Here is a 25,398-nt window from a genome sequence, read left to right as displayed (position 1 = left end):
CCCTACAGCCTCGGGGAGAAGACAGGAAGAGCCTCTGCCATGCCCTCAGCGGCACAACCGGGGCCGAAAGGACACCTGCCCGTAAGCGGGCCGGCTACCAGCTACAAGCCGGATCCGCCATGGCGCATGCGCAGAGGGCGGCCTCCTACCCCACCCCCCCCCCGAGTCTCCGCCCCCTCCCCCGAGGCCGGGTCTCGCGCACTCTCCGGCTGCCGCGCGGCCTGCACGGTTGCGCGGGAACTTGCGTAACGCGCCGCGGCCTTCGCGTCGCTCCGGACGTCGTTTCCTCCTTCGCTTCCGAAGGCGCCGCGCGAAGGCAGGCGCGACAGGCGCTCCGCAGGGAGAGAGGCCGGGCGCGGCCTTCCGCCGCCGCGGCGCCATGATGAGGCGCACGAAGCCCGAAGTGGAGCGGTACGTCGCCTCTGTGCAGGCCGCCGCGCCTTCCCCCAGAGAGGTGAGTGCTGCCGGCCGCGGTCCCAGGCGCGGGCCGCCAGTGGGCTTACCCGCGGCCTTGTCCGTCCCGTCCTGCCTGCGCCGGTCCTCGGGGCTCTTGCGGCTGCCGGTGGCCTCCCGGCTCGGCGCAGCCGCGTGATGGGGCTTCTTGCATGGGGCGTCAGCGGTGGTCTCCCTTGCTTTCTTAGGGGCTACCGGGCGGCAGGCATCGCTGTTTCTACCTGGCCGGGGGAGGCGGCTGTTTTCTGTGTGTGCTGCCGCTCCCCGCGCCGTATCTGGCGCTGGGGTGCTCGGGTTGGGTCTGTCCCGCTCTTCCTTAGAAGTGGCGGTAAGAGGAAAAAAAGGCGGTTGAGGTGTCTCTAGGAGTATTTCTGAGTCCGTATTTGTTCAGGGTTTCGTTAAGTGAAATGAGGTAGGGGAAGTTACGGTGAGGAAGGACGTGTAGTTTTGCTACTGGAGGTGTTTCCCCTAACCTGGAGCAGTTGGTTTACCAGAGTTGTGTGCCTGCCTTTTGCACCTGGTAAGCCTTACTGCAGTTTTAAAGAGCCCACCAGTTGTCTAAGTACATAATTCTTCAGTTGTATGAGTGTACTTGCTAAGTTTCCTGAGTTTCTGTGTTCTAGAGAAATAAGGACTCCAAACAGGGAACATACGAGATACTTTCAGTTTCCTTTTACGTGACTAATATTCTTATCTGCATTACTGCTTTGTGAAGTAACAGTATTAAGACAGGGAGAACTGGGAGGGAATACTTCTCCTACTGTACTTTAGTAACTTGAAAGAATGATGAGGAACTCTGCATGACTGGTTACTGTTTGCCATTATATCTGGAAAATGGTATACAGGTCACAGTGGTGCAATTCATGGGAGCTGTTTAATCGTGAAAGATCCTGTTCTGCTGCTCTGAATTGATTTTATTGCGGAAGTAGAATATTCAGCAGTGTGTTGTGTAGAGTGAATGCATCCATGTTCACCATGGTGCAGTCGGGTCTTTATTCAGGGCCTGTGTAATGATCATCATCATAATTTATATCTATCCTAACAGCAACAAAGTTGTCCTGTGATTTTGTTTAATTGACTTGGGTGCTGTTTAGACCAAACAGTGTCAGGTACATCACTGCCAGAAATGGAATGCCCTTGAATTATTTTGGTATTTATATTGAAATTGATAACAACAAAAATTCTCTCCTGCTGTGCTTAGGACCAACTGGTGCATATGTAAGATTTAGATTTTTAAAGTATTTTGATCTTTTTAAGTAATGCTTACAAATAACTGTATCAGCACAATGTGTCACCTTTTGTTTATAGGGCGTGTATGTTCAAGTTACCTTAGCCTGACAACATCAGAAATAAAATGTATAAACATACTTCTTATCCAAACTGAGAACAACTTCTGTAGAAATTGCTTTTTCCTCAAGTATATTTAGACAGTAGTGTCTGATGGCAATATAATACAGTAGGGCTAAATGACAGGTCTCTCTTGGTTGGTAGGATTCTCTTTCTTTGCTACATTGCAAAAAAAGGAGACTAAATGTAGCTGACACTCTTTTCTCTTTAATCAGAAGTGTTTATGAAATTCCACATGTGTGCGACTTGTTTGCTTCGCTCATAATCTCTATTTTGTGCAAAAGCTTTTGTCAGTTATAGGAAAAACTCTTAATCTTTAAATTCTTAATCCTACATCTTTCCAAACCCTTGAATGTGAGGAGTGGGTTTGAGCTCATAATGAGTTGTCATGTTCAGGCATTTAGAAGTATTATGCATTGCTGAAAAGAAGGGTCATCCTTCTGAGTTATTTTAACAGTACTGTATGTCTAAAGTATGTCGTTTTTTTTTCTCTTTCAGAAATCAATGAAAGGATTCCTCTTTGCTAAGCTGTATTTTGAAATTAAAGAATATGAACTTGCTAAAAGGTAATGTGCTGATGTATGTCTGGTTTTCTGTTCTCTAAAGTGTAAGTGAAAATCTAATGTGAAGTAGAACAGAGAAAACAATATCAATATCATGTTCTTTTAAGGTAGCAGTAATTGTGGGTGGAGTGCTATTTAAATCTTTATAAAACAACAACTTAGAAGATTAGTTACGTGGTAGTGAAAAACTTGCCTGGTTAAAATTACTTTTTTTTTTCTTTTATTATGTAGTTCTTACGGTTTCTGTTAACTACTGCTGGTTTTTGGTTGTTTTTTTTTTAATAAACAGAAATACCTGCTGGCAAGTGAGTAGCATCTGTACATGTAAAACTGTGTTGTTTCTTACTTTAAGGTCCAGACAAAGTATCTAGAACAAAATATGTCTGTACTTTCCTGTACAGCAGATTAAGTATTCATTACAGCTTGGTGGAGGGGGGAATGTTGGAAAATATTGGTAAAGTCACTGACTTTTTCCCCCTCCGTAGGTACATATCTACATACCTCAACGTACAAGAGAGAGATCCCAAAGCACACAGATTTCTTGGACAGATTTATGAAGCTGAGGATAACGTAGAAAAAGCTTTTGGGTGTTACAAGGTAAGTACTGCACTGACCCCAGATGTCCTGCCTTGTTCCTTTGTAAATGGACTTTAAAATTCTTCCGTGCTGGGCTTTCTGAAAACCATAGAAGAAAACATGTTCTGTGAAGAACTGTATTATTTATTCACATGTGACACTGGAAAGCAAATGAAGTACTGTAGAGGAAATTTTACAATTCATATCTCTTCCTTCAGTAGTATATATTTTAAGCTGATGCTTTTGTGTTTTGTTCTGTACTTGATCTGTAAAATTCTTACCATGTCATACATTGCCTTTTGGACTAAGGATCTGTGACTGTTGTAAAATTCCTTAATGTGGACTGTGATGACAACAGGAATCTAGTTGCTACTAGAAGACTGTAGGTGTAATGTGTTTTCTCGTTGGTTGGTTTTGGAGCAGGTAAGGGCAGGAGGGAAAGGCAAATTTAATTTTGATTAGCTGAGCATATAAATGTCAGATTCCTGATTGGAATGTCTTTGTTCTGGTTTTGTGGAGGTAGATGATGTGTTCAGAAGTCTGTTTGCCAACACAACTCCATGAAGTGCTATCACACTTCATAAAGTGTCCACATCTGGCTAGACTAAAGGTCCTTATAGTTCTACTGCCTGTGTATAGTAGTAGTTAGAGGTAGATGCAGAGGAGCTGGCTTTTGCATTATTTCTCTTATGATTTTTGGATTTCAACAGCTGTATCTGGGTGCTGTAAACTAGTGGAGGCATTTAGAAAGGTTTTTCTTAATATATTCTATAATGGTAGATCTAACTAATTTGAACATCTGGGTCTGTTTGTGGAGGGATAACTATTTCCTGTTGTATATGGATTGTAAGATCGAGTTAACTTTTTTTGGTTTTCCTCCTTTCTGTTCATTGGAAAAACCAGCGCTCTGTGGAGTTGAACCCAACACAGAAAGATCTTGTATTGAAGATTGCAGAGTTACTATGCAATAATGACATTACTGATGGAAGAGCAAAATACTGGGTTGAGAGAGCTGCTAAGCTCTTTCCTGGGAGTCCTGCTGTTTACAGGTTGAAGGTAAATTTCAAATTACTTCTATTCTGTGGCTTAAAGAAACTTGTGGCATCTGTCTGCAATGCTTTTTGTGTATCACCTGGTGCTAAACTTTTCTCGGCAACATTGGTTTAGAGTCTTCGTTATAAAATCTGTTAGATATTACTTTTTTTGTAGTCTGACACTTTAGTCTATCTTTCAAGAAAGCTGCAGCTACAGGCTTTAATGTTTCAAGGTTAATCCTCTAAAAACACTGAGAAACCGCGTTAGCTATCACATTCAAGAAGTGAAGAGTAGGTACTACTTGATCTTTCTGTTATCACTTGCAAGAAGATAGCAGGTCTGTGAACTCAGATTTTCTTGCTCTACACTTCTTTTTTGTTTTAAAATCTGTTTTTTTTGTTTTAAAATCTACTCTACAAAATGTGAGAAATGTAATTCACAAAGAATGTAAAGGTTTTCAGCCATGCAATCGCACTTTTGCACAGGTATATTAATTTTGTGTAACTAGACAGCAACCACGTCTGGCTTTTTTTTAAGCAAAGTAGTCTACGGCTGGGTATGCTGTCATTGAACCACATGGTTTGACAAGCATTTCTTACTGTTGAGAAGAGGCAAATTCTTCTGAGGATTTGCTTCTATGATAGTTATCTCAATTTTAAAACATCTGAGTATTTTGTCAGACTTTATGTAATACCTGAGAAGTACTAAGAGTAGTGTAGTTTGAGTTATGTAGTCTGTACATTGGAGGAAAAAAACCTAACTGGTACTGGAGTTGCTGAAAAGACTCGTGGGAAATGGAGTGTTAACATGTTGCCTTCATGTTTAACAGGAGCAGTTACTGGATTGTAAAGGTGAAGAAGGATGGAATCAGCTTTTTGACTTGATTCAAGCAGAACTTTATGCAAGACCAGATGATGTCTACATAAACATCAGACTAGTTGCACTCTACCGTTCAAATAATAGATTAAGAGATGCTGTGCTCCATTGTCAAGAAGCAGAAAAAAAAATACCTTTGCAGTCAAGCTTGGAATGGTGCTCCTGTGTTGTAGAGACATTTGAGGTGTTTAATCATGTTTTGGTCCTGTGATAGTCTTCCATATTTTTTTAACTGGTCTGTTTCTCTTAGTGTCATTACTCTGTCACCTATTTCTCAAGTGATAACTCCTTCAATTGCAAGTCTGCTGAAACCAGTGGAATTACAAAATCTTGTGGGTTTTTTGGTTTCGTTTTTAATTGGAATTTTCTCCCTAAAATTGAGCCTTATAGAGATACTGAGTTTCTAACATCAAAAGCTTGAGTTAGGTACAGCAGTTCCACTGGGGATAAAGTTGCTCAGGCAAATAGCTCCCTGGAACTTTGCTGCTGAAGAATGCGTTAAGGTCTCACCTATGAAACTGGATTATGCAGTAAATGCTACTAATATGTTTTGGAGAAGTACTGCCCTTGCCTTCCGGAAGGATGACTGTTCCTGATCCTGTGATGAACTTTCTTCTTTAGGAATATCTGGAATCTTTACAAGACTTGGAGTCTGATAAAAGTAACTGGAGAGCTATCAAGAAAGATCATCTGCTGGCCTACTCCAGCTTTGTAAGAATGACACTTTCTTCTAGAGATGTTCAGGAATGCAGAGAGGCACTTGAAAGGTACTGTTTGGTAAAATTATTTTTCTGTAGTAAAAAAACAACCCAGTCAACTCTGTAAGAATTGTTTGGGGGTTTGTTGGGTTTTTGGTTGATTGGTTATTGTTTCCTGGGTTACAGAACATCTACCAAGCTTCTGTTTTACTGTGTGTTTGTGGATAGGAGAGGAGATTCTCTGTACTAACCACTGAGGATTATTCTTACTGGGTTTGAATCCCAAGCTCTATCTTTTGACAGAGATGCTAGCCTTGTTTGAATAGTCACCATGCAGCAGTGCAGAAAACTCGTGAATATCCTGGGTCAATTTATTTTATCCCTACTTCCCCTTCAGTAAGAGAATGTTGTTCTGTACTTCAGCAATTGACTAATCCAAATTTCCCAGACAGTTAAACCCCACCCCCAGACCAAACAGAAAAACCACCAAAACCCAACCAAAACAAAAGGGAGCCCCCCCCCCCCCAAAAAAAAAAAAAAACACAAAACCAAAACCAAGCACCACCTCTTGTATATCAGCTTTGTCCTGGTCATTTTGTTCTAAATTAACAGACTGGAATAATTAGAAACTGCAGATACGTAGTGTAAGTGGGAGGGAGGAAGCCACTTGCAGTAAGAACACTCTCCTTCAGGGAAAATCGGTGGTGTTACAGGGCCAGCTAAACTAGCTGGTTTCAAGGTATATCATTTATGACACACCCAAAGTAGTAAAAACCAATTGTTTGTAGTCAGTACATTGATTAAAGTCTGTGTTCTTCCCATTATCTTTCCTTTCCTTACTGGCTTTTATTGATTTACCTTTGTTCCTTAAGTATGCAACAGCTGTTATAATTTATAAAACAGTATTCTTCAGTCTGGTAATCTTAAATGAGTTGTTGAAGCAATACAGACAATGGATGAGGAATATTTAATATCCAAGTATGTTCTATTTTCTTTTTCTCCTCTAATATTGACCAAAGCCATCTTGGGTTTTCTGCTGCTGTTTTAGAGCCTTTCAAAGTGAAAGGCTGAAGCACTTCCAGCTCATGGTAATGTTAACAAACCATTTTAGTTTTGTTGGGTAATTGAAAGAGTGTTTTAACTGTGTTCTGGAAAGCCTAAGTGGGGGTTGTATGCTAGCCTATGGCTACTCAGATTTCTATGGTAGGTTCTATTTTTGAAGAGCCTGTCTAGCTGTATTTTGGGCCTTTCTGATAAATGACAGGGAAGAGCAGAGTGACTAGTGCCTCCTGCATGTATTTAAATCTGCAGCAGTGAGCAAGTTTATCGACATGGTTTGGGCGGATAGTTTCGAAAGCAGCTGTGCAAAGATGTGTTGAGAAAAAGACTAAGTATCTAAGTAATATTTAGTATGTTTTACTCAGTAAACTGAGTTGAGAACTTTGGGAGTTGAGACCATCGTTGTACCTTATAGTGCAACTCAGGTTTAAACAGTGGAGTACTAAGCATTGACTTATGAAGCTACTCAATTCATAGTTAAGTAACATCAACCAAAACCATCCACTATGGCTTTTACCAGGGCTCTTTTTAGAATCAGTCTTCTCTACATTCTAGTTTTGATCGTGTGCTTCAGTCAGTGAAACCATACGTGAATGGAGCTGATGAGTTGTCTCGTACCTTTGTGGAAATGAAAGGACAGCTATACATGCATGCTGGAACTTTGCTACTGAAAATGGCTCAACACAATGAGGCACAGTGGAGAGTTGTATCTGAACTAGCAGCATTGTGCTATCTGATAAGCTTCCAAGTAAGTAATTGTTCAGTTTATGCCTTTAGTTGATGCAGTTCTTGAAATGTTTTTGTTTACGTGTGTGAACTCCTGTATTCTTGAGATGAACTAATGTTTTATGCATAAAGAAAGACTATCTCCTTACTTGCTAAACCCTACCCTTTCACAATTCTTTAAGAATTCAAATGACATGAATAAGGTAAATATGTATCTTTACCTGTTTCCTTTGTCAGAGTAACCTGATTGTGAAAGGTCAGCGAGTTTATTTCCCCCCGTGTATTCCCTTTTCTATAATACAGATACGTATATTAAGTATTAGGCTTATTGCTATGGGGAGGGAGGGGTATGAGCTGAGTAGTTCCTATATGCCTTTTGTGTAGACAGAACTAAAAACTCAAGCTTAATCTGTGCTTTAAGAAGTAAAATTAATTTGTCCTTTTTTATGCCACTGCTTGCGTTCCAGGTATTACTTGCTCCTGTGGGCACATAATGTTACTTGTAATATCTATAACTGCTCACTTTGGGGTTTGGGTTGAATCCCCACTCCATTCCTTCCTGCCCCAGGATATGTGACATGGTACCCTGTGAATGAATTGTGTATTTTTTTCATCACTATAAATAAACTTTTTTCCGAATTGGTAAGACTGATGTAAATGATGTGCTTTTACTGTGGAAAAAGTTGTAACAGTTTTCTCCATGCTTCACCAGGTTCCTAAACCAAAGTCAAAACTAATAAAGGGGGATCAAACTGGACAAGATACACTAGAAATGTTGGCCTGTGATCGAAAAAGCCAGTCTGGTAATAAATAATTCTATTTTAGTGTTACAGCATTAAAGGCTAAGTGGTTTGTTAAAGAATACATTCGTTATTTTGAGGTGTAATGTTAACAATTCAGTATGTAGTAAAACCTAGATTCTGACTGCAAAACAATAGTTTTGTCCTGACACCTAAAGTCATGTTTTCTCCTCTTTAGCATGCTAGTAGAGCATGTCTTTTACGGATGTTTCCTTTTTGCTTCTCCAGCAAACTAAAATGGAATTTAACTTTCATGGTCTCTTAAACTACTGGGAATGGCTTCTGCCTGCTAATACTATTTTGCTAGTATTTTTAGCCCCAATAGGAAAAGAAAATATCTGTGTCCTTTCCATCCTCTTACTTGTTAATCAGCTTTGCTCATTTTGCCGCTAAGTATAGGCAGTTTTCCAGTCTAAAACTCTTGCGGACCTAGATGAAAACAAGTGAAACCCCCTAGACATCAGGTTCAGCTCTTTCAGAATGTATTTTTGGTAAGACAGGCTTCTACTTGTATGACAGCTACTTATTTTAAGGACATTTGCAAGGCCTACTAGAATAGTAGTAATAATAAGATGGCCTTGTTTTCTTGAAGAACTGGATTTACAAATGCCTTGGGATTGTTGTCACTAAGAGCTTGGAAAGCCTATGTGCTGGAACACTGACCTAATTACAGGGAGAACATAACAATCTGTAAGCTTCATAAGGGGAAGTCCCAGTTCCTACCCAGCCTGTGGTAGCAAGAACAGTCCAGTGTATCAAATGCTATTTGCATTCACTGCTTTATGTATGTAGAGTGATATTTCTGTTTTCTAGGTCACATGCTGCTGAACTTAAGCCATGGCAAGCAAGACTTCTTTAAAGAGATTGTGGAATCATTTGCAAACAAGACTGGTTCCTTTACGTTGTTTGATAGCCTGTTTGAGAGTGGAGCTTCTAGAGAGAGGTCTTTTATTGGCACGAATGATATTGGAAATATCAGTACACAAGCACCAGTGCAAATGGAACTTAATAAATATGATATTGGTAAGAGCTGTTACTTTGTGAAACTCAGCACAACTTTCTGTACTAGAATCTCTTCTAAACATACTTCATATTGCAACAGAAGACAAATACCTGGAATAGCTGTCCAAAGTTGCCCTAATGTCCTAGGCAAGACTTAGACTTTCTTACAAAGTAAAGAAGTGCTTCTTTAATAATTCCTTAAAGATTTGGGAGAAATGAACAGATTTTCTAAAAAACAGTTGCCTGTTGAACTGCATATGATAAGGATGGAAGGGAAATCTGAGAGTCATCCCCCTCAGATTGCTTGAGCACTCAGTTGAACTGTCTACTTGGCTAATTTGAAGTTTGTAATCTTTCTTAAATGAAAGTTGGAATCTTAATGCTAGTTGGTTTGCGGAATACCTTTGGCTGCTTTGACAGAGTGAAATGTGAAATCCAGCTTTCATCAGGTGCAAGTCTTGTTGACTTGTTGGAAGTGGACATCTGCATCCAGCTGCGTTTTATTTCATAGGTGCTGTTCGAATGCACAATGACAGTCTCCAGCACCTTGTGTGGCTTGGCTTACAGTGGAACTCTATGTCAGTCTTGCCCCCAATGCGCAAATGGCTAAAACAGCTTTTTCACTTGCCCCAAGAAACATCAAGACTTGAGACAGACGCTCCTGAATCCATTTGCCTGTTGGACCTTGAAGTAAGTAAACAGTCAAACTCTGAAATGTGCTGTACAATTTAAGGTTTTTTTGGTATTTAATACCTTTTATTTATTTATTTTTGCAAAACTAGGTGTTCCTCCTTGGGGTGGTATTCACCAGCAACTTACAATTGCAAGAAAAGTTTAATTCTCACTACGGTGCACATCAGCCTCAATTCTTACCATTGCCAGTGTGCAAACAGCTCTATACCGAAAAGCAAAAATCCTGGTGGGATGCTGTTCGTACTCTTATTCAGAGAAAAACAACGTAAGGCTTTTTCAGTTTGGAAATATTTGACTAAGACTTCAGGCAGCCTCTGCTTGGTCCTAAGATTTTTGTAAAATTGATTTATTTTGTGACTCATTCTGTTGTAGTAGGGATTTGGTATGCTTGAAAGATTTTGAAAAATGGGATCTTAGTTTCTAGCAATGCATTTCTAAACTAGAGGCAGCTTGGGACAAAAACTGCAGGCCCATGATGTGTGAACAAATGAAAAAAAGAGAATACTAATCAAGAAATGTTTCTTCTTCTGATATTTAGACCAGGAACAGCAGCAAAACTGAGGCTTATCGTACAGCATGGATTAAGTACTCTGCGAACACTGGTGAAGCATGGCCTTCAGCCTTCCTTAATCATTCACTGGGCAAAAAGCCTGCAAAAAACAGTAAGCTGAGATTATTTTTAACCGTGTAGAAGCTGAGGTGTTTTTCTCTCTTATTTTTCCAAACTATAAACAGACATTGGGGGAGGAGTGAGATTGAGAATATATTCTTGAGAAGGGCTGTTTATTTTGTCAGGAAAATTAGTTGCTCTAGTCACCCTATGAAGTACGCTGTCTTAAGCTATAGTGTCTTAGAATCATAGAATGGTTTGGGTTGGAAGGGACCTTAAAGATCATCCAGTTCCAACCACCCTGCCATGGGCAGGGATACTTTCCACTAGACCAGGCTGTTCAAAACCCCAGCCAGTCTGGCCTTGAACACTGCCAGGGATGGGGCAGCCACAGCTTCTCTGGGCAAATTGTGCCAGTGCCTCACCATCCTCACAGTAAATAAATTTTTTTCCTAATCTAAATCTATCCTCTATCTATACTTTTCTAATCTAAATCTACCCTCATTCAGTTTAAAGCTGTTCCCCCTAGTCCTATCACTACACACCCTTGTCAAAAGTCCCTCTCCAGATTTCTTGTAGGCCCCTTTTAGGTATTGGAAGGCTGTTCTAAGGTCTCCTGTGAGCCTTCTCCAGGCTGCACAAGCCTAGCTCTCTTAGCCTGTCTTTGTAGCAGAGGTGCTCCCACTTTCTTGATCAGCTTGGTGATCCTCCTCTAGACTCGCTTCAACAGGTCCATGTCTGTCTTATGATAGGGGTTGTTTTGAAGATAACCCCTCTGAGGTTCATCTCGTGTTTCAGAGAAGCACTCCTGGGACTTCTCAAAAAATCAGGAGAATTTGTTGATATCTGAATTTGTTGAAAAACTTCTGCTTCTGTTCTCTTTTCTTCACCAGGGCATTAGCCTTAACTCTTTCTATGACCAGAAGGAATACATTGGGCGAAGTGTCTATTACTGGAAGAAAGTTTTGCCTATGCTGGAAATCATCAAAAAGAAGAGGAGTATTCCTGAACCTACTGATCCTCTCTTCAAACACTTCCATAGTGTAGACATTCAGGTACAGATTAAGCCAAAGCTGAAGTAAGAGAGGGTATATGTCATAAATTTATGTACTTCTGGTATTTTTCTCTGCATTGTATGACTTGTACTGTTACTGCTATGAAAGCATTAATGATGAGATTTAATAATATCAGTGTCTGATGGGGGGGATGGGGAGGAGAATCTTCCCTTACAACTTTATTTACAACCTGTAAAACTATGATTGGAAGGCAGTAAACACCCTTAGTACCAGCCTCCTTTAAAAAACATTTTCCCTGATTACAGGAATAAAAAGAAAATAATGGTTGTGTCATTACGTTGTTAGGTATGAGTTGTCTTTCACTTTCTTTGTAGGTCTTTCAGGTTGCAGCGTATGAAGAAGAGGCGCGTATAGCATTTGCAATGTTGGACGCAGTTGATGGCAAAACTGATGATGCTTTATTAGCATTTGAAGCTATTAACAGTGTGGTTTCATACTGGAATCTTGCCATGGTATTATAAATTGCATTAATCCTAAAATCATTTGCTTTATTCAGTTGTCTTCTGACTGTTCCTAGTTAATCACCATCCTGTTCTTTAGATCTTCCAAAGAAAGGCAGAAGAGATGGAAAATGATACCATGCTGCCAGAAGAACAAGAAGAGCACAAAACCTATCTTCTTAAAAGCAAGCATTATTTAATGAAGATCATTGAGGAAAGCTCCTCAGATATGTCAGTAACTGAGAAAGTAAGTAATTCTTGCCTTAAAAACTTGTTTCAAGACGTGTCGTGGCTTTAGTTATTATTTCAAAACCAAGCTGTTTGCATTTGTTAGTTTTAAGACCAGGCTCTGCATGAAGGCAAGTTGAACCTGTTTCTTTGCTCATATCAAATAACCTGCTTAACACTAGTGGAGTGATAAACTGGGTAACTTTTGTAACCAGACTATAGCTGGTTCATTCAACCATTCAGACTACTCTGTGGCTAAAAGCTGTAATGTAAACACATGGCTTTTGCCGCTATCTTTTTGTAGAGGTTAGTAGTTCGAAAAAACAGAATTAATGTTTGTGTGAATTGGTTTTGTTAAGTTAATTATGTTAATTTTTCATGTTTTTTACATTAGCCTCTAAAGCAGGTTTACAGCTTTGCTGAAAAGAGTATTTTTGTAATGAAGACCTTATAATTGCTCAACTAGAATTCTGAATATAGTCTGTCTTGCTCTGAGGGAGAATTGCAATCGTGACTTATGTTTCAAATAACTCTGCAGCTGCCAGTGTCTATTGAAACTGTGAGGGAAATGCTAGATACAGTGATCCAGGAGCTTGGCGAGAATGCTGAGGAGGGTGTCCCTGCCTTCAGAAATGGTCTCTCACGAGCTGTAGATTCAGAGGTGAAACACTCTACTCCATCACCAACTAGGTTCTCTCTTTCACCATCTAAGAGCTACAAGGTAAATTAAGTAATTATTATTTCAGGGGATAGTTACGTTGGAAGAAACTTAACATGATTAAAATAGCTCTTTTATTTTTTTTTTCCCTAGTTTTCTCCTAAAACTCCTCCTCAGTGGGCAGAAGATCACAGGTCTATACTTCAAATGATCTGTCAGCAAGTGGAAGCTTTAAAGGTAAGCAATTTTGTCACTATATCCAGTGAAGAACACTTTGAGTGATTTCAAGGATTTAGTGATAATAGCATGGGCTAACTTACAGTTCTGGGACTACTACTTAAATCTGTGAAATTATCTTCTATAAACATCCACCTAAATTGAGTACAGGAGTAAATCTTTTTGCTTGAAAACTCTTACCTGGGACATGGGCAGGGGTGTAGAGGCAGCCTAAGGACTGTATGCAGAGAGTTGTTCTTTCATCAGCTTGGTTCTCTTCCAGTTGGGTCTGATGCTTTTATTTCTGGATTTAGAATACAATCGCAGTACTTTGTACTGCTGGAGCAGGTCCAGAAAAGGGCAATGGAGCTGGTGAAGGGTCTAGAGCACAAGTCTGTTGAGGAAGGGCTGAGGGAGATGTGATTCTTCAGTCTGGAGAAGAGAAGGCTCGGGGGGACCTTATTGCTCTATACAGCTACCTGAAAGGAGGATGGAGAGAGGAGGTGGCTGATCTTTTTACCCAAGTAACAAGTGACAGGACAAGAGGTAATGGCTTCCAGCCATCAGTCAATGCTGGGATAAAGGTTGAACTTGATGATCTTAAAGGTCTTTACATCCTAGTTGATTCTATGATGCTACTGCATGGGCAGGTTTTGGATGATTCTGGGAGGAGTATCCCTTTTTTTTTTCCCCTTCTTCCCCTGAGCTTGAGCATTCTTTTAACTAGCAAAAGGGTAGGGATCATTCCTTTTGTTTTCTTCTAAAAATGCTTATGTAATACATACTTATACCCTTGATTGGCACACTGTCTTGTCAGAATGAAATGCAAGAAATGAAACTTAATAATTCCAACTCAAATGCATCATCTCATCGGTGGCCTGCCGAAAGCTATGGAGCAGATACAATGTCAGAGGGTTATCAGAGACCACAAAATCTTCACGAAGCTCCATTAACAGGTATCTGCTGAATTTCTGTCTAAATGCTTAGCTAAACCAAGTAAGACTTCTGAAAATAATGTAAATTGTTTTAATGATTCAAAATTAAAAACTGATTGCTGGGGAGAGTCCATTTAAAACAACAACATAAAAACTAAGTATAAACTGTTTTCCTGCTGTTCTTTTTTAGTTGCTACCACTGGCCCCTCTGTTTACTACAGCCAGTCACCTGCCTATAACTCTCAGTATCTTCTCAGAACTGCCCCACCCAATGTAACACCAACAAAGGTAAGAACAGATCTGTCCACTTAAACTATTTCCAACGATCTGCTGAAAATGACCACTTTTGATTCTGTATGCAGTTGGATGTAATCGCAATTCCTTAAATAGTGTTTGGTAAACTTGAATTGCTGGGGTTAAACTGATCATTTATCTCTGCCTCATTCTGGGGATGTGGAGTTTGGGAGGGAAAGCCAGCGCAATACGTCTGTAATGTGGTAGTACATGTCCCCTACAGGGTGTGTATGATATCAAGCACTTAATTTCCACACAACTTTCTCCCTCCCCCCCACAAGTTGTATGGCAAAACAGAATGGGGTTTTCAAGGTTTTCTTGTAAAAAAAAAAAAAAAAAAAAAAAAAAAAAATCAAAAAAAAACCCACAACCCACTCGCCTTGTGCCCCTTGTTTTCAGATGCCCTTCAAGATTTAAACTAATCAGTTTAAGTTAAAATTAGCTTGAACTCATGTGAAAGCATTGCCCTGCTTTAAAGAGTACATTATGTGGGCTTCAGCACAGTAAGACTTTGTCTTCTATGTTACCATAATAAGCAAAGCACTTGGTTTTACTTTTTCTGTAGGCTCCTGTCTATGGCATGAACCGACTTGCACCTCAGCAGCATATATATGCTTACCAACAGCCGATGCATACACCACCTCTGCAAAACCCTTCTTGTATGTTTTCCCAAGATATATATGGCACACCTCTGCGTTTTGATTCTCCTGCTACTGGACTCATTTCTCCCCGTGTGGGTGATGATTATTACAATTACAGTGTTCCACCAGCAAGCACAAATCCATCATTGCCTAAACCAGGATATTTCACAAAGCCTGTAGAATCAATAGTGGTAGAAACTCCAAAGTCTAAATTTGGACAGCCAGGAACAGCAGAAGGATCAAAACCACCTGTGCCACCACCAGCACAGTTGAGTCAGCCAACAACTTTTAAATTCAACAATAACTTCAAGTCTAATGATGGAGACTTCACCTTTCCTTCTCTTCAAGTTGGAACACCGTCTGGTAATACAGCTTTTAGTAACAATGACAGCCTCTTAAGTCTTCTGACATCTGATAAACCTTTACAAGATGACAGATACATGGAACAAAAGCCAGTTAACGATCGCTTAAACAGTCAAAGAAATACCTTTACTTTTGGCAATAAACATACTCCAGGCATCTCTTTTGGAGAGGGCATGGGACAAAATACACACAAAACCCTGGGGTTTGAGAAGGGAGATACATTTCATGCTCAAGAACCAAGCAAGCTTTTATATATGACTTCAAATTCTGATTTGGCCAATAGAGGTCATGAAACAGAGGGAGGAAGCACCCATGGCGGAGATGAGGATGATGATGGTCCTCATTTTGATCCTGTGGTGCCACTGCCTGACAAGATTGAAGTAAAGACAGGTGAGGAAGATGAAGAAGAATTCTTCTGCAACAGAGGCAAGCTCTTTCGTTTTGATGCAGAAACTAAAGAATGGAAAGAAAGGGGTATTGGCAATGTGAAAATACTGAAACATAAAGTATCTGGCAAATTTCGTCTCTTAATGAGACGGGACCAAGTGCTGAAAATCTGTGCAAATCACTACATAAATACTGATATGAAGTTAACTCCAAATGCTGGATCAGATAAGTCATTTGTATGGCATGCTGTAGATTATGCAGATGAGTTGCCAAAACCAGAACAGCTTGCAATTAGATTTAAAACACCTGAGGAAGCAATGCTTTTCAAAAGTAAGTTTGAGGAGTCTCAGAATATTTTGAAAACCTTGGGATCAAATGTCGAGGCATCTGCGACTCAGTGTAGTGGGACAACAAGGGAAACAACAAATCAGGACATCAAGGAGCCTAGCAGATCCATTTCTGGGACCCTAAACTTTGGCTTTCAGTTACCAAAAAATGGGGTGAGCAGTGAATCTGATAACAAAGACAGCCTTACAGCTGCATCAGCTGCACTTAGCACTAGCACTTCTTCATTTGGAAAGGAAGCTCTGCATACCTATTCTTCTGGTGGGCTTGAGCAGCATCTCTTGAAGAAGGATCAATGGGAGTGTAAAGTATGTTCAGTTCCAAATGATGCAACTGTGAAGAGTTGTGTATCGTGTCAAAATCCAAACCCAGATATGTGGGCAACACATGGCACGCCATTAACTGGTACTGCTGAAAGTGTCAAAGCCAGTGGTAACACTGTGCAGGACACATTTGGATCTGCTTTTGCTAAAAAGGATGGTCAATGGGACTCCACTGTCCATTCAGTGAGAAATGAACCCACTGCTTCCAAGGGTGTTGCCTGCCAGAATCCGAACAAAACCAATGCAGCAATATCTGGTCAAGAAACTTCCTCTAAATTTGGCCAAGCAGTTGTTCCAAAGGCTGTTCAAAATGACTTGGGTACTGCTTTTTCTAAAAAGGAAGGTCAGTGGGAGTGCTCTGCATGCCTAGTCCAAAACGAAGCAAAAGATGTGAACTGTCGTTCTTGTCATGATCCTAACTCTCAAAGTCAGCCAAATGCCCCTATGCCTACTGTTCAGGCATCCCCTGCTCCCAAGTTTGATTCGAGTAAGCCACAGAAAAACGGATTTGAAGGGCTTTTTACTAAAAAAGAAGGGCAGTGGGATTGTAGTACTTGTTTTGTAAGGAATGAAGGTTTTTCACCAGCCTGCGTAGCTTGCCAAACACCAAATCCATCTGGTAAGACTGCTGGTGATTCTTCACCAGCTCCTGCTCTTGGCATGAAATGTAAGTTACCTGAACCTGCTGGAGGACAGCTGGGAACAGGCTTTAAGTGTGATTTCTTAGAAAAGGGCTTTAAGTTTGGTCTTGAGCCAGGCAAGGCACCGTCATTTACATTTCAGATTCCTACTGATACTGAAACTAAGCCTGCAAAGGAAGGATTTAGCTTTGCAATGCCAGTACCTGCAAACGGATTTAAATTTGGGATACAGGAGTCTAATAAAAATACCACTAAGAAAGATGAGCCATCCAAAGAGTGTACAACTGGCTTCTTAAAAAGCACTGATGAAAAAGACAAAAAGGAACTGCCTTCAGATAGTGGAATTGCATTCCAATTTCAAGAAGCAGCAGGCAAGGGGAAAGGTGACTTTGTTTTTGGGCAGAATAGCAGCACTTTTACTTTTGCCGAACTTGCAAAAAATACTCCCAGGGAAGGCTTTCAGTTTGGAAAAAAAGACCCTGACTTCAAAGGCTTTTCAGGCGCAGGTGAAAAGCTGTTTTCTTCACAGGATTCTAAAATGGATCACAAAGCCAACACATCTGCTGACCTTGGCGAGAAGGATGATGATGTATATAAGACAGAGGATAGTGATGATATCCATTTTGAACCTATAGTTCAAATGCCTGAAAAAGTAGAGCCATTTACAGGAGAGGAAGATGAGAAAGTGTTGTACTCCCAAAGAGTCAAGCTATTCAGGTTTGATCCAGAAACAAGCCAGTGGAAAGAACGTGGGGTGGGCAACCTGAAGATTCTTAAAAATGAAGTTAATGGCAAAGTAAGAATATTAATGCGGCGTGAGCAGGTACTGAAGGTGTGTGCAAATCACTGGATAACAACAACAATGAACTTGAAACAGCTGTCTGGCTCAGACAAAGCATGGATGTGGATGGCCAATGACTTCTCTGATGGTGATGCAAAGTTGGAACATTTGGCAGCAAAATTCAAGACGCCAGAGCAGGCTGAGGAGTTCAAACAGAAGTTTGAAGAATGTCAGAGGCTACTACTAGACATACCACTGCAGACACCCCATAAGCTTGTTGATACAGGTAGGACTGCTCAACTTATACAGAAAGCAGAAGAAATGAAGTGTGGCTTAAAAGATCTCAAAACCTTTCTGACAGATGACAAAACTAAACTGTCAGAAGAGGAAAATGTAAACTCTGTTTGTGCCAGCAGTACTTCTGATCTGGTTATAAAGCCGCATGCTGAAAGTACTGGGCCTACTCTGGAATGGGATAACTATGATTTGCGTGAAGAAGCATTGGATGATAGTGTAAGTAGTTCTGTATATGCATCACCTCTTGCAAGTAGCCCTGTAAGGAAAAATCTGTTTAGATTTGGAGAGTCTACCACAGGTTTTAGTTTCAGCTTTAAATCTGCCTTGAGCCCATCCAAATCTCCTGCCAAACAGAACCAGAGTAGAACATCAGTAGGCACAGATGAAGATTCTGATGTTACTCAAGAAGAAGAGAGAGATGGGCAGTACTTTGAACCTGTGGTACCTCTGCCTGATCTTGTGGAAGTGACCAGTGGTGAGGAAAATGAGCAGGTTGTCTTCAGTCACAGAGCTAAGCTCTACAGATATGACAAAGATGCTAATCAGTGGAAAGAGCGAGGTATTGGAGATATCAAGATACTGCAGAACTACGACAACAAACAAGTACGTATCGTAATGAGAAGGGACCAGGTACTAAAACTATGTGCCAACCATAGAATAACACCAGATATGAATATACAACAAATGAAAGGGTCTGATAGAGCGTGGGTATGGACAGCATGTGACTTTGCAGATGGGGAAAGGAAAGTAGAACTTCTAGCTGTCCGATTCAAGCTGCAAGATGTTGCAGACTCATTTAAGCAAATTTTTGATGAAGCAAAGCATGCCCAAGAGAGGGAGACACTGATAACCCCTCTTTCTTCTCGTGCAAATACACCAAAGGAATCTCCCTGTGGTAAAAATGCTGTAGCTGTCTTGGAAGAAACTACCAGAGAAAGAACTGACCTCAACCACGGTGATGATACTTCTGATGTAACTGTAGAGGTTTCAGAGGTGTCCAGCACTACAGAAACACCAACAAAAACAGTGGTTTCTCCTCCGAAGTTTGTATTTGGATCTGAATCTGTCAAGAGCATTTTTAGTAACGAAAAATCAAAGACATTCACATTTGGAAATACATCAGCTACTGGTTCTCTCTTTGGCTTCAGCTTTAATCCTCCAAAAAAGAGTGAAGACCATATTCCAGTGGCTCAGAACACAGCGCAGAAAGAAGTGGAAGTTTCTGAACCAGCAAAAAGCTCTAGTGCTCCTCAGAAGCCTCTAGACAGCAAGGTAGAAAACTTGCCTACTTCAACACAAGATGGACCCTCGAACTTCTCGTTTAGAATTATGGAAAAAGGTGAGTGTCAATTGAACTAGTAATGTATTCAGCCGTGCAACTTACTAAGCAGTCATCTCTGCACTATTCCTTACTCTTTGTTGTCTTCATAACGTGTAGTTCTGTGCAGTTGTAATGCAGATACCCGCTTCTTCACAAGTTCTCAAGTTTCAACTAAAGGAGTGAATTTCAATTCATAATTATTTTCTTATAAAAATGAAAGTGTGTGATGCAAGATGAGGTATTATTGATTAGTGAGAAAGGGGATTTCTAATAGAAGCTATAACTTTGAAGTGCTGTACCTGAATGTCAGGCTTAAATGTTTAAAAAAGAAGCTGTGGATTCACTTTCTGAGACTTAAATAGGTAGTTGTATTGGTAGTGTATGTACCTGGGCCTTTGCTCTGAGTGGTAAAGTGTGAGAACAGCAAATGTATGCTTCAGCTAAATTCTGAATTATCCCCGTGATTGAACAGATGGGTATGCTAAAAGTACTTTTTATACATATGTTTAAAGTCTTAATTATTGGCCTCTGTAATTTCCGATGTGTAGCTTAAATAACACCAGATGTTAGCCTCTTAGCCTGAAAAGAGATCATGTGACTACATCCTCAGTTATATAGTTTCTGACACTGCCTGAAAAAGATGCACTTGCAGTTGTGGCTGCAAGATAATCACTATAAAGTGATGAAGTGTCTTTGTGACAAAAATGGGATTTACTACTATTTTAATGGTGGAGTACTTTTCTTCGAAGGCTTCATGTACCGCTTCCCAGCAGTGCAAGGCTGTTTAATCAGGTGATAAGTTTTTAATTTGCGTACTAGTCTCAATTATCAAGACATACTGTCTATTTATTAACTAAAGAATAATCAAGTGACATGGCAGAAGATAGCTGCAGTCTATATGGGTTGGATAAGCTTGTACAGAATTAGCAGATGAAAGTTCCTGCTGTGTAATACAACCACGGAGTGCTTCCAGAACTTGGATAAGGCTGAATTACCCATTTAAAATTCCAGGTAAACACTTATATCCAAACGATTTGTTTTTTTAGGATTTAATTTTAGCCTTTTTAAATCTAATCCAATGGCCTTTTGGACAAGCACACCTTTGCAACCTGATAGTAAAGGTATTTATGTACTGCATTGAATGTGTGATATTGAATGTGTGATCAAAACATTTGAGCAGGCATGGACAGTAACCCAACTGTGGCAAAGCAGTTGGCTTGGTAATCCTTGTAATTAATGTGCATGTTGAAGAAGAGTCCTTAAAACTGTGTTTGACTACTGTGTTTGTCCTATTGGAGAATGTCTCTAGCCCTTAGTATGAGCTAGCACAATGGATGGCCCTGTTTAAGCTTCTAGCTTCTGCTTGCTTTATTTTCTTGCACTTATCTGGCACAGTTTTACTGAACATGCACAGTGGATCTCTCAAATTCCCCTTTTCTAAAGAAATTAAATTCTCCTGTTACTTTTAGAGAACCCATCTCTTAGTTTTCCACTTCCATGAGAGATGCTTGAAGATCTCAAGACAGGTTGTACAGTAGTATGCTTGAATATATTTAGCCTCCCTATTGGAAATGCTTAATTCAGTTTCCAGATCATCAGTGTTAACTACAGCCCTTCTGAAAAAAAGGAGCATGTAGACAGGAGAAAGGCAGTAGCTGAAGAGTTGGAGATAGATAGATAGATAGATACTACTTGTATAATGTGAAGTGCACCTTAGTTGGCCAGAACTCTTTTGCTGAGTAACCAGTTTACTTATATTCAGAATCTGTAACCAAAACTTACAGCTTGTATTTTGATTGGTTACTAACTGTGCTTCTTGGAAGTATGCTTGCTGTAGGCATACTTAACTTACACAGTTCAACAGCATTTTAATTTTAAAAAGCAAATTTTTATTGCTGTCTGCACATGAGACAGTCTTTTGTGCCCTGCATTGTTTAAAATACCATGTCATTCCAAACACCATTTTCCCAAAATTGTATTTCTGGAGGAGCTGTTCTTATCTAAACACTGAACACCTGTATATATGATCTAAAGTCAACTGTTCTGTGTTTTTAGGCATCCCTGTGCATGGAGTTTATTAACAATTAGGTTTAAGTTTTTCATCAGTCAATGTCCATAATGTGAAGTGATTAAGCATTTTGTGCCAGTGCATATGGGCAAGAACTGCTGCTGCCTCAAATTGATCCTGTTTTTACACTTAGGGTGTGTGAGGGCGTGTGTGTGTTTACAAAAAAGCAGACTAAATATGCCTTGCTAGTACTTCAGACTGTTCTTCACGTTTACTTTTCTGGTACCTAGGGTAGGATTATATACTTAGTGATTATATACAGTTGATAATTGTCTTCAGTGTAGCTTTTTGATGGCTTTGTGTTGAGCTTTCGCTTAATAATGTATGACTGAGAAGTCTAATCAGTGTAAATATAATCTGAGGCTTTCTCATGGGGGATGTCTTTCAGGGAGCAGTTTCTAAGTTGTGCTAGAGCAGCATTCAAAAGAAATATAACCTCACAGTAGTTCTGCACCTCTCTGCAGAAGTACTTAAGTTTTTCTTAGGTCAGGTCATGAGCTTTTGCAAGCGCTTTACAAGTGAATCAAAGTTGACAATTGCATGTTACTGTATTGGTTACGTGCATAAAGATTTAAACTGATGCTTTTATATCCAGAAGAAAGGGGGAAAAAAAAATCAGTATTGTGACTAGCTGGATATTTAGGCCTCCCTGGTATTAATGTCAGTTGAAACAAAAGCAAAAATACAGTTCAGCAGTGAAAACTGTTGTGCATGACATTCTAATTTTTTTGTGCCTTCCACATACTAACAATGGTTTGTGTGGATTCCCCCCCCCCCCCCCAAGTAGAAAGTACTATTATCACAAAACCAAAAGTCTTTTAAGAATGAGTTGTATGTATGCATGCATGGCTCTTGGTTTTCATGGCTGCCTGTGAAAATATATTTAAGATGTTTGCAGCATTTTTGAATAAGGGAAGTTAACTTTCTTGTGGGGAGGGTGAGTAGAAATTGAGTTAACTGAACCAGTGAGCATCTTGCTCAGTCTTCCTATTCTGAGGGCAAATACATGTTGTAATCTTAATCTTTATTGTTGAAGCCTTTTGAGTGGACGTTTGGAACACTAGAATCTTAATCCAGTGGTGTTTGATAGACCATCTTCATGGAGAACTTTACCTATGGATTAAGATGAAGTGACTTTATAGTATATTTGTCTTATTCAGCTACTTTGCACAAAGGCTACTGAAAGAGACTGCGTGATAGTTCCTTGGGAATGATGTCTGTTGAATATGATGAACTGTATAATCTGTAGCTAGCTTTATACTGCTCAGATTAAAGGAAGCTCACACTTGTACCATCTACCTGACTGACTTTGGAAGAATCATTTTGTTGTTGAAGATAGGTTTCTTTTTTTGAAAATTCTGTGATCTTAAGGAAAACTTTTTGTTGATGTTGTAACCTTTAATGGCTGTAAAACTAAATACTGCACACTTAAACCTCTGTGGTGAACTTGGTGCAAATTTACTCAGTTCAACTGAGACACTTGCTCAGCTAATCTGAGAGAATAAAACATATGATAATATGCAGGATACCTGTGTATCTTCATGACACAGTTTGAGCTACACTGGTACTTAATGATTAACTTGAAATCAAAGGGAGGGTCAAATGGGGCAAAAAGGTTGCAGAAAGAACACTTTGAGGGGGGGAAATGTATTAAATTTTAACTAGTACTTTGGAATTTGCTCTTATTCCACTATTCTCTAAATACTCTTAATCTACTGGAAGATTCTAGTGGTGAAAACTACTTTTAAAAACCAGTTTTATTTTAGTGTCAGTTGTGTCAGAGGATCAGAGGGATGTCTATAAACACTGCAGTTCTTTTCTGTCCTGGTATGCTCTTGCAATGATGAATACCGAATTGCATGAGCAGGAAAATTGGTGTTCCTCAGGAAGTAAGCAGTGGTCTGGTTCGTAGCTGAAGGTTTAGGTTCCCACTGTCTACTTTGTGCTACAGAATTACCAAGTATTTTCTAATGACATGAACAGTGAGCTTTTGAGAGCACGCTTCAAATTCTCCTGACTAGTTTAACTCAGACCTGGAGGATGTTGACACATAGATTGACTTACTAAAGTAATCCAGCTGTTCTTTGAAAAAGCCAGTGCATGGATGTTGATGTGCTTTTATAGGTTAATTCTTATAAATAGTTAGCATTCATGTTTTACACCTTTCCCCAGTAACTCTCCCTCTCAAAACAACACTAAAACCCTACCCAAATGAGCAAAACCTCTACCAAAGAATACATGAGGCAGTTTGCTCTAGGCTGTGCTTCCAGCTTTAACCTTTGACTAGGCACTGTTTCATTTTGGCTTTTGTTTGTTTTGTTTGGGTTTGTTGGTTTTTTTTTGGGGGGGTGGGGTGGGGGAGGGGGGTTATTTGTTTGGAGTTTGGTTTTGGTTTTGGTTTTTGCTTTTCTCTTTTTCAGTACAAGTGGAATGGACAGCTTCATGTTGAAGGAGAGAGGAGAAAAAACTATAGTAAAACTGATAGTGGTATTTGCCCTTGCTAGAAAAGCTAGTTAAATTGGCTGAAAGGAGTATATTTTGTTCTTCAACAAAGTGGAACTAAAAATTACTTTTAACTTTGTAACAATAGCAGTTGCAGCAACAGCTGTCGCGATAAATGGAGATTAGCTAATAAAAAGCTCAGCTTTCCCATAGTTAATCTGAAACAAGTTCTGTTCAGTTTCTGTTTAGTATTTTCTAGAACTTTTAAAGCATTTTTACGCAGTGCAGTAGGACATGTTGCTGTAGACAACTTCACTTTTTTTCAGGCCTGAAGTTTGCCTCACTACCTCTAGATAGCACCTCTGTCCCTCTTCTCCATAGGCATATTGCTTGACAGGAGGACTTAATCCTTATAACAATATAAAGAAACAGGCTTGTTTCTGTTCTGGTATTTGGAATTCCAAAGAATTATATCCAATAGTATAGGATATAATTGTTCATGCAGGTTAGAATTTCATAACAGGATGCTCTGTCTTAACATCCTGTAACTTTTTGTTTCCTGTGCATCAACAGAATTATATATATATATATATATATATATATGCTCCAAATGTATTTTTAACTGCCTTAAAATGAATTCAGTTCTCTAATAATGGCAGTATAGGGCTAATGTTATTCCCTGTTCTGAAATTACTTGGTTTTAATGGTTTGTTCAATTTCTGTAAAAAGCTGAGAAGATAACATCAGAAGATGATCTTCCATCTGATGAGGTTACAATAGTTTATGAATTAACACCGACCCCTGAACAGAGAGCTCTCGCTGGCTTTCTCAAGCTACCTTCAACGTTCTTCTGTTACAAGAATAAGCCTGGATATGTGAGTGATGAAGACGATGGTAAGGAGTGCTGAAGTTGATCTTTGTGTTGTCTTTTTTGGGGAAAGGGGTATTTATAGTGTTTTATGGGCATTGACACATTACCAATGCAGTTGTTTAGGTAAGACTAAATAATTGCATTTGAGCAAGAGGCTTACTTCTGTAACTATTTTTAGAGACAAATACAAGGCAGTTTTTATCAAAAAGAAATATGCTCAGGTTCCCTAAATGCTAGACTAATGGCTTATTCTTTTTTTCTAAAGCAAACTCCTAACACTAAAACTGGACATATTTATATCAAATCTTATTGCATGCAACTAAATTACTCCTAAGTTATTCAGCAGCAAGTATGTTAAATGGAATTTCTGCAGCATTGTATTCAATAGAAAATTGGAGAAGACAAGCCCACAAATACCCGAGCTTAATAGTTTTTAATCTAAAAGTTCTCCATTATTTCTTCCCAATTCTGTTTAGTGGTACCCTTAATAAAATCACTCAAGTAATGTGTTTTCTGAAAACAAAATCTGTGCCATTTATCTGTAATAATCTGGGCTGAGAAAAGTGTCAGTAGCACACTGAAGCACATACATGCAGTGTGGGAAATGAAAATTTACTTGCTGACCTGTGGAAC

At 39.6% G+C, this 25,398-nt stretch overlaps 1 protein-coding gene across 2 annotated transcripts in view; it reads left to right on the top strand.

The window, feature by feature from the left end:
* Nucleotides 1-210: 210 nt before the first annotated feature.
* Nucleotides 211-25,398, top strand: part of RGPD4 (RANBP2 like and GRIP domain containing 4) — a 32,373-nt gene continuing 7,185 nt past the window's right edge. Inside the window, exons 1-22 of one of the 2 annotated variants that reach the window (XM_062606943.1) lie at nucleotides 211-454; nucleotides 2,299-2,366; nucleotides 2,849-2,960; nucleotides 3,843-3,995; nucleotides 4,804-5,034; nucleotides 5,472-5,617; nucleotides 7,163-7,355; nucleotides 8,046-8,136; nucleotides 8,947-9,156; nucleotides 9,647-9,825; nucleotides 9,918-10,093; nucleotides 10,367-10,490; nucleotides 11,332-11,493; nucleotides 11,829-11,966; nucleotides 12,055-12,201; nucleotides 12,721-12,903; nucleotides 12,994-13,077; nucleotides 13,874-14,012; nucleotides 14,182-14,279; nucleotides 14,851-19,402; nucleotides 20,431-20,505; nucleotides 24,624-24,788. In XM_062606943.1, the coding sequence (XP_062462927.1) occupies nucleotides 380-454; nucleotides 2,299-2,366; nucleotides 2,849-2,960; nucleotides 3,843-3,995; nucleotides 4,804-5,034; nucleotides 5,472-5,617; nucleotides 7,163-7,355; nucleotides 8,046-8,136; nucleotides 8,947-9,156; nucleotides 9,647-9,825; nucleotides 9,918-10,093; nucleotides 10,367-10,490; nucleotides 11,332-11,493; nucleotides 11,829-11,966; nucleotides 12,055-12,201; nucleotides 12,721-12,903; nucleotides 12,994-13,077; nucleotides 13,874-14,012; nucleotides 14,182-14,279; nucleotides 14,851-19,402; nucleotides 20,431-20,505; nucleotides 24,624-24,788 (7,501 nt within the window). In that variant the 5' untranslated portion in view covers nucleotides 211-379. The remainder of the gene's footprint in view (nucleotides 455-2,298; nucleotides 2,367-2,848; nucleotides 2,961-3,842; nucleotides 3,996-4,803; nucleotides 5,035-5,471; nucleotides 5,618-7,162; nucleotides 7,356-8,045; nucleotides 8,137-8,946; nucleotides 9,157-9,646; nucleotides 9,826-9,917; nucleotides 10,094-10,366; nucleotides 10,491-11,331; nucleotides 11,494-11,828; nucleotides 11,967-12,054; nucleotides 12,202-12,720; nucleotides 12,904-12,993; nucleotides 13,078-13,873; nucleotides 14,013-14,181; nucleotides 14,280-14,850; nucleotides 19,403-20,430; nucleotides 20,506-24,623; nucleotides 24,789-25,398) is intronic. The other variant, XM_062606944.1, reaches the window with a different exon arrangement.

Source organism: Pezoporus occidentalis, unplaced genomic scaffold (genome assembly GCF_034315485.1).
Source record: "Pezoporus occidentalis ecotype Australia unplaced genomic scaffold, CSIRO_AGI_Poc_V1 ctg99, whole genome shotgun sequence".
NCBI classification, from domain to species: Eukaryota; Metazoa; Chordata; class Aves; order Psittaciformes; family Psittacidae; genus Pezoporus; species Pezoporus occidentalis.
This window is presented reverse-complemented; position numbering and strand designations above follow the sequence as displayed.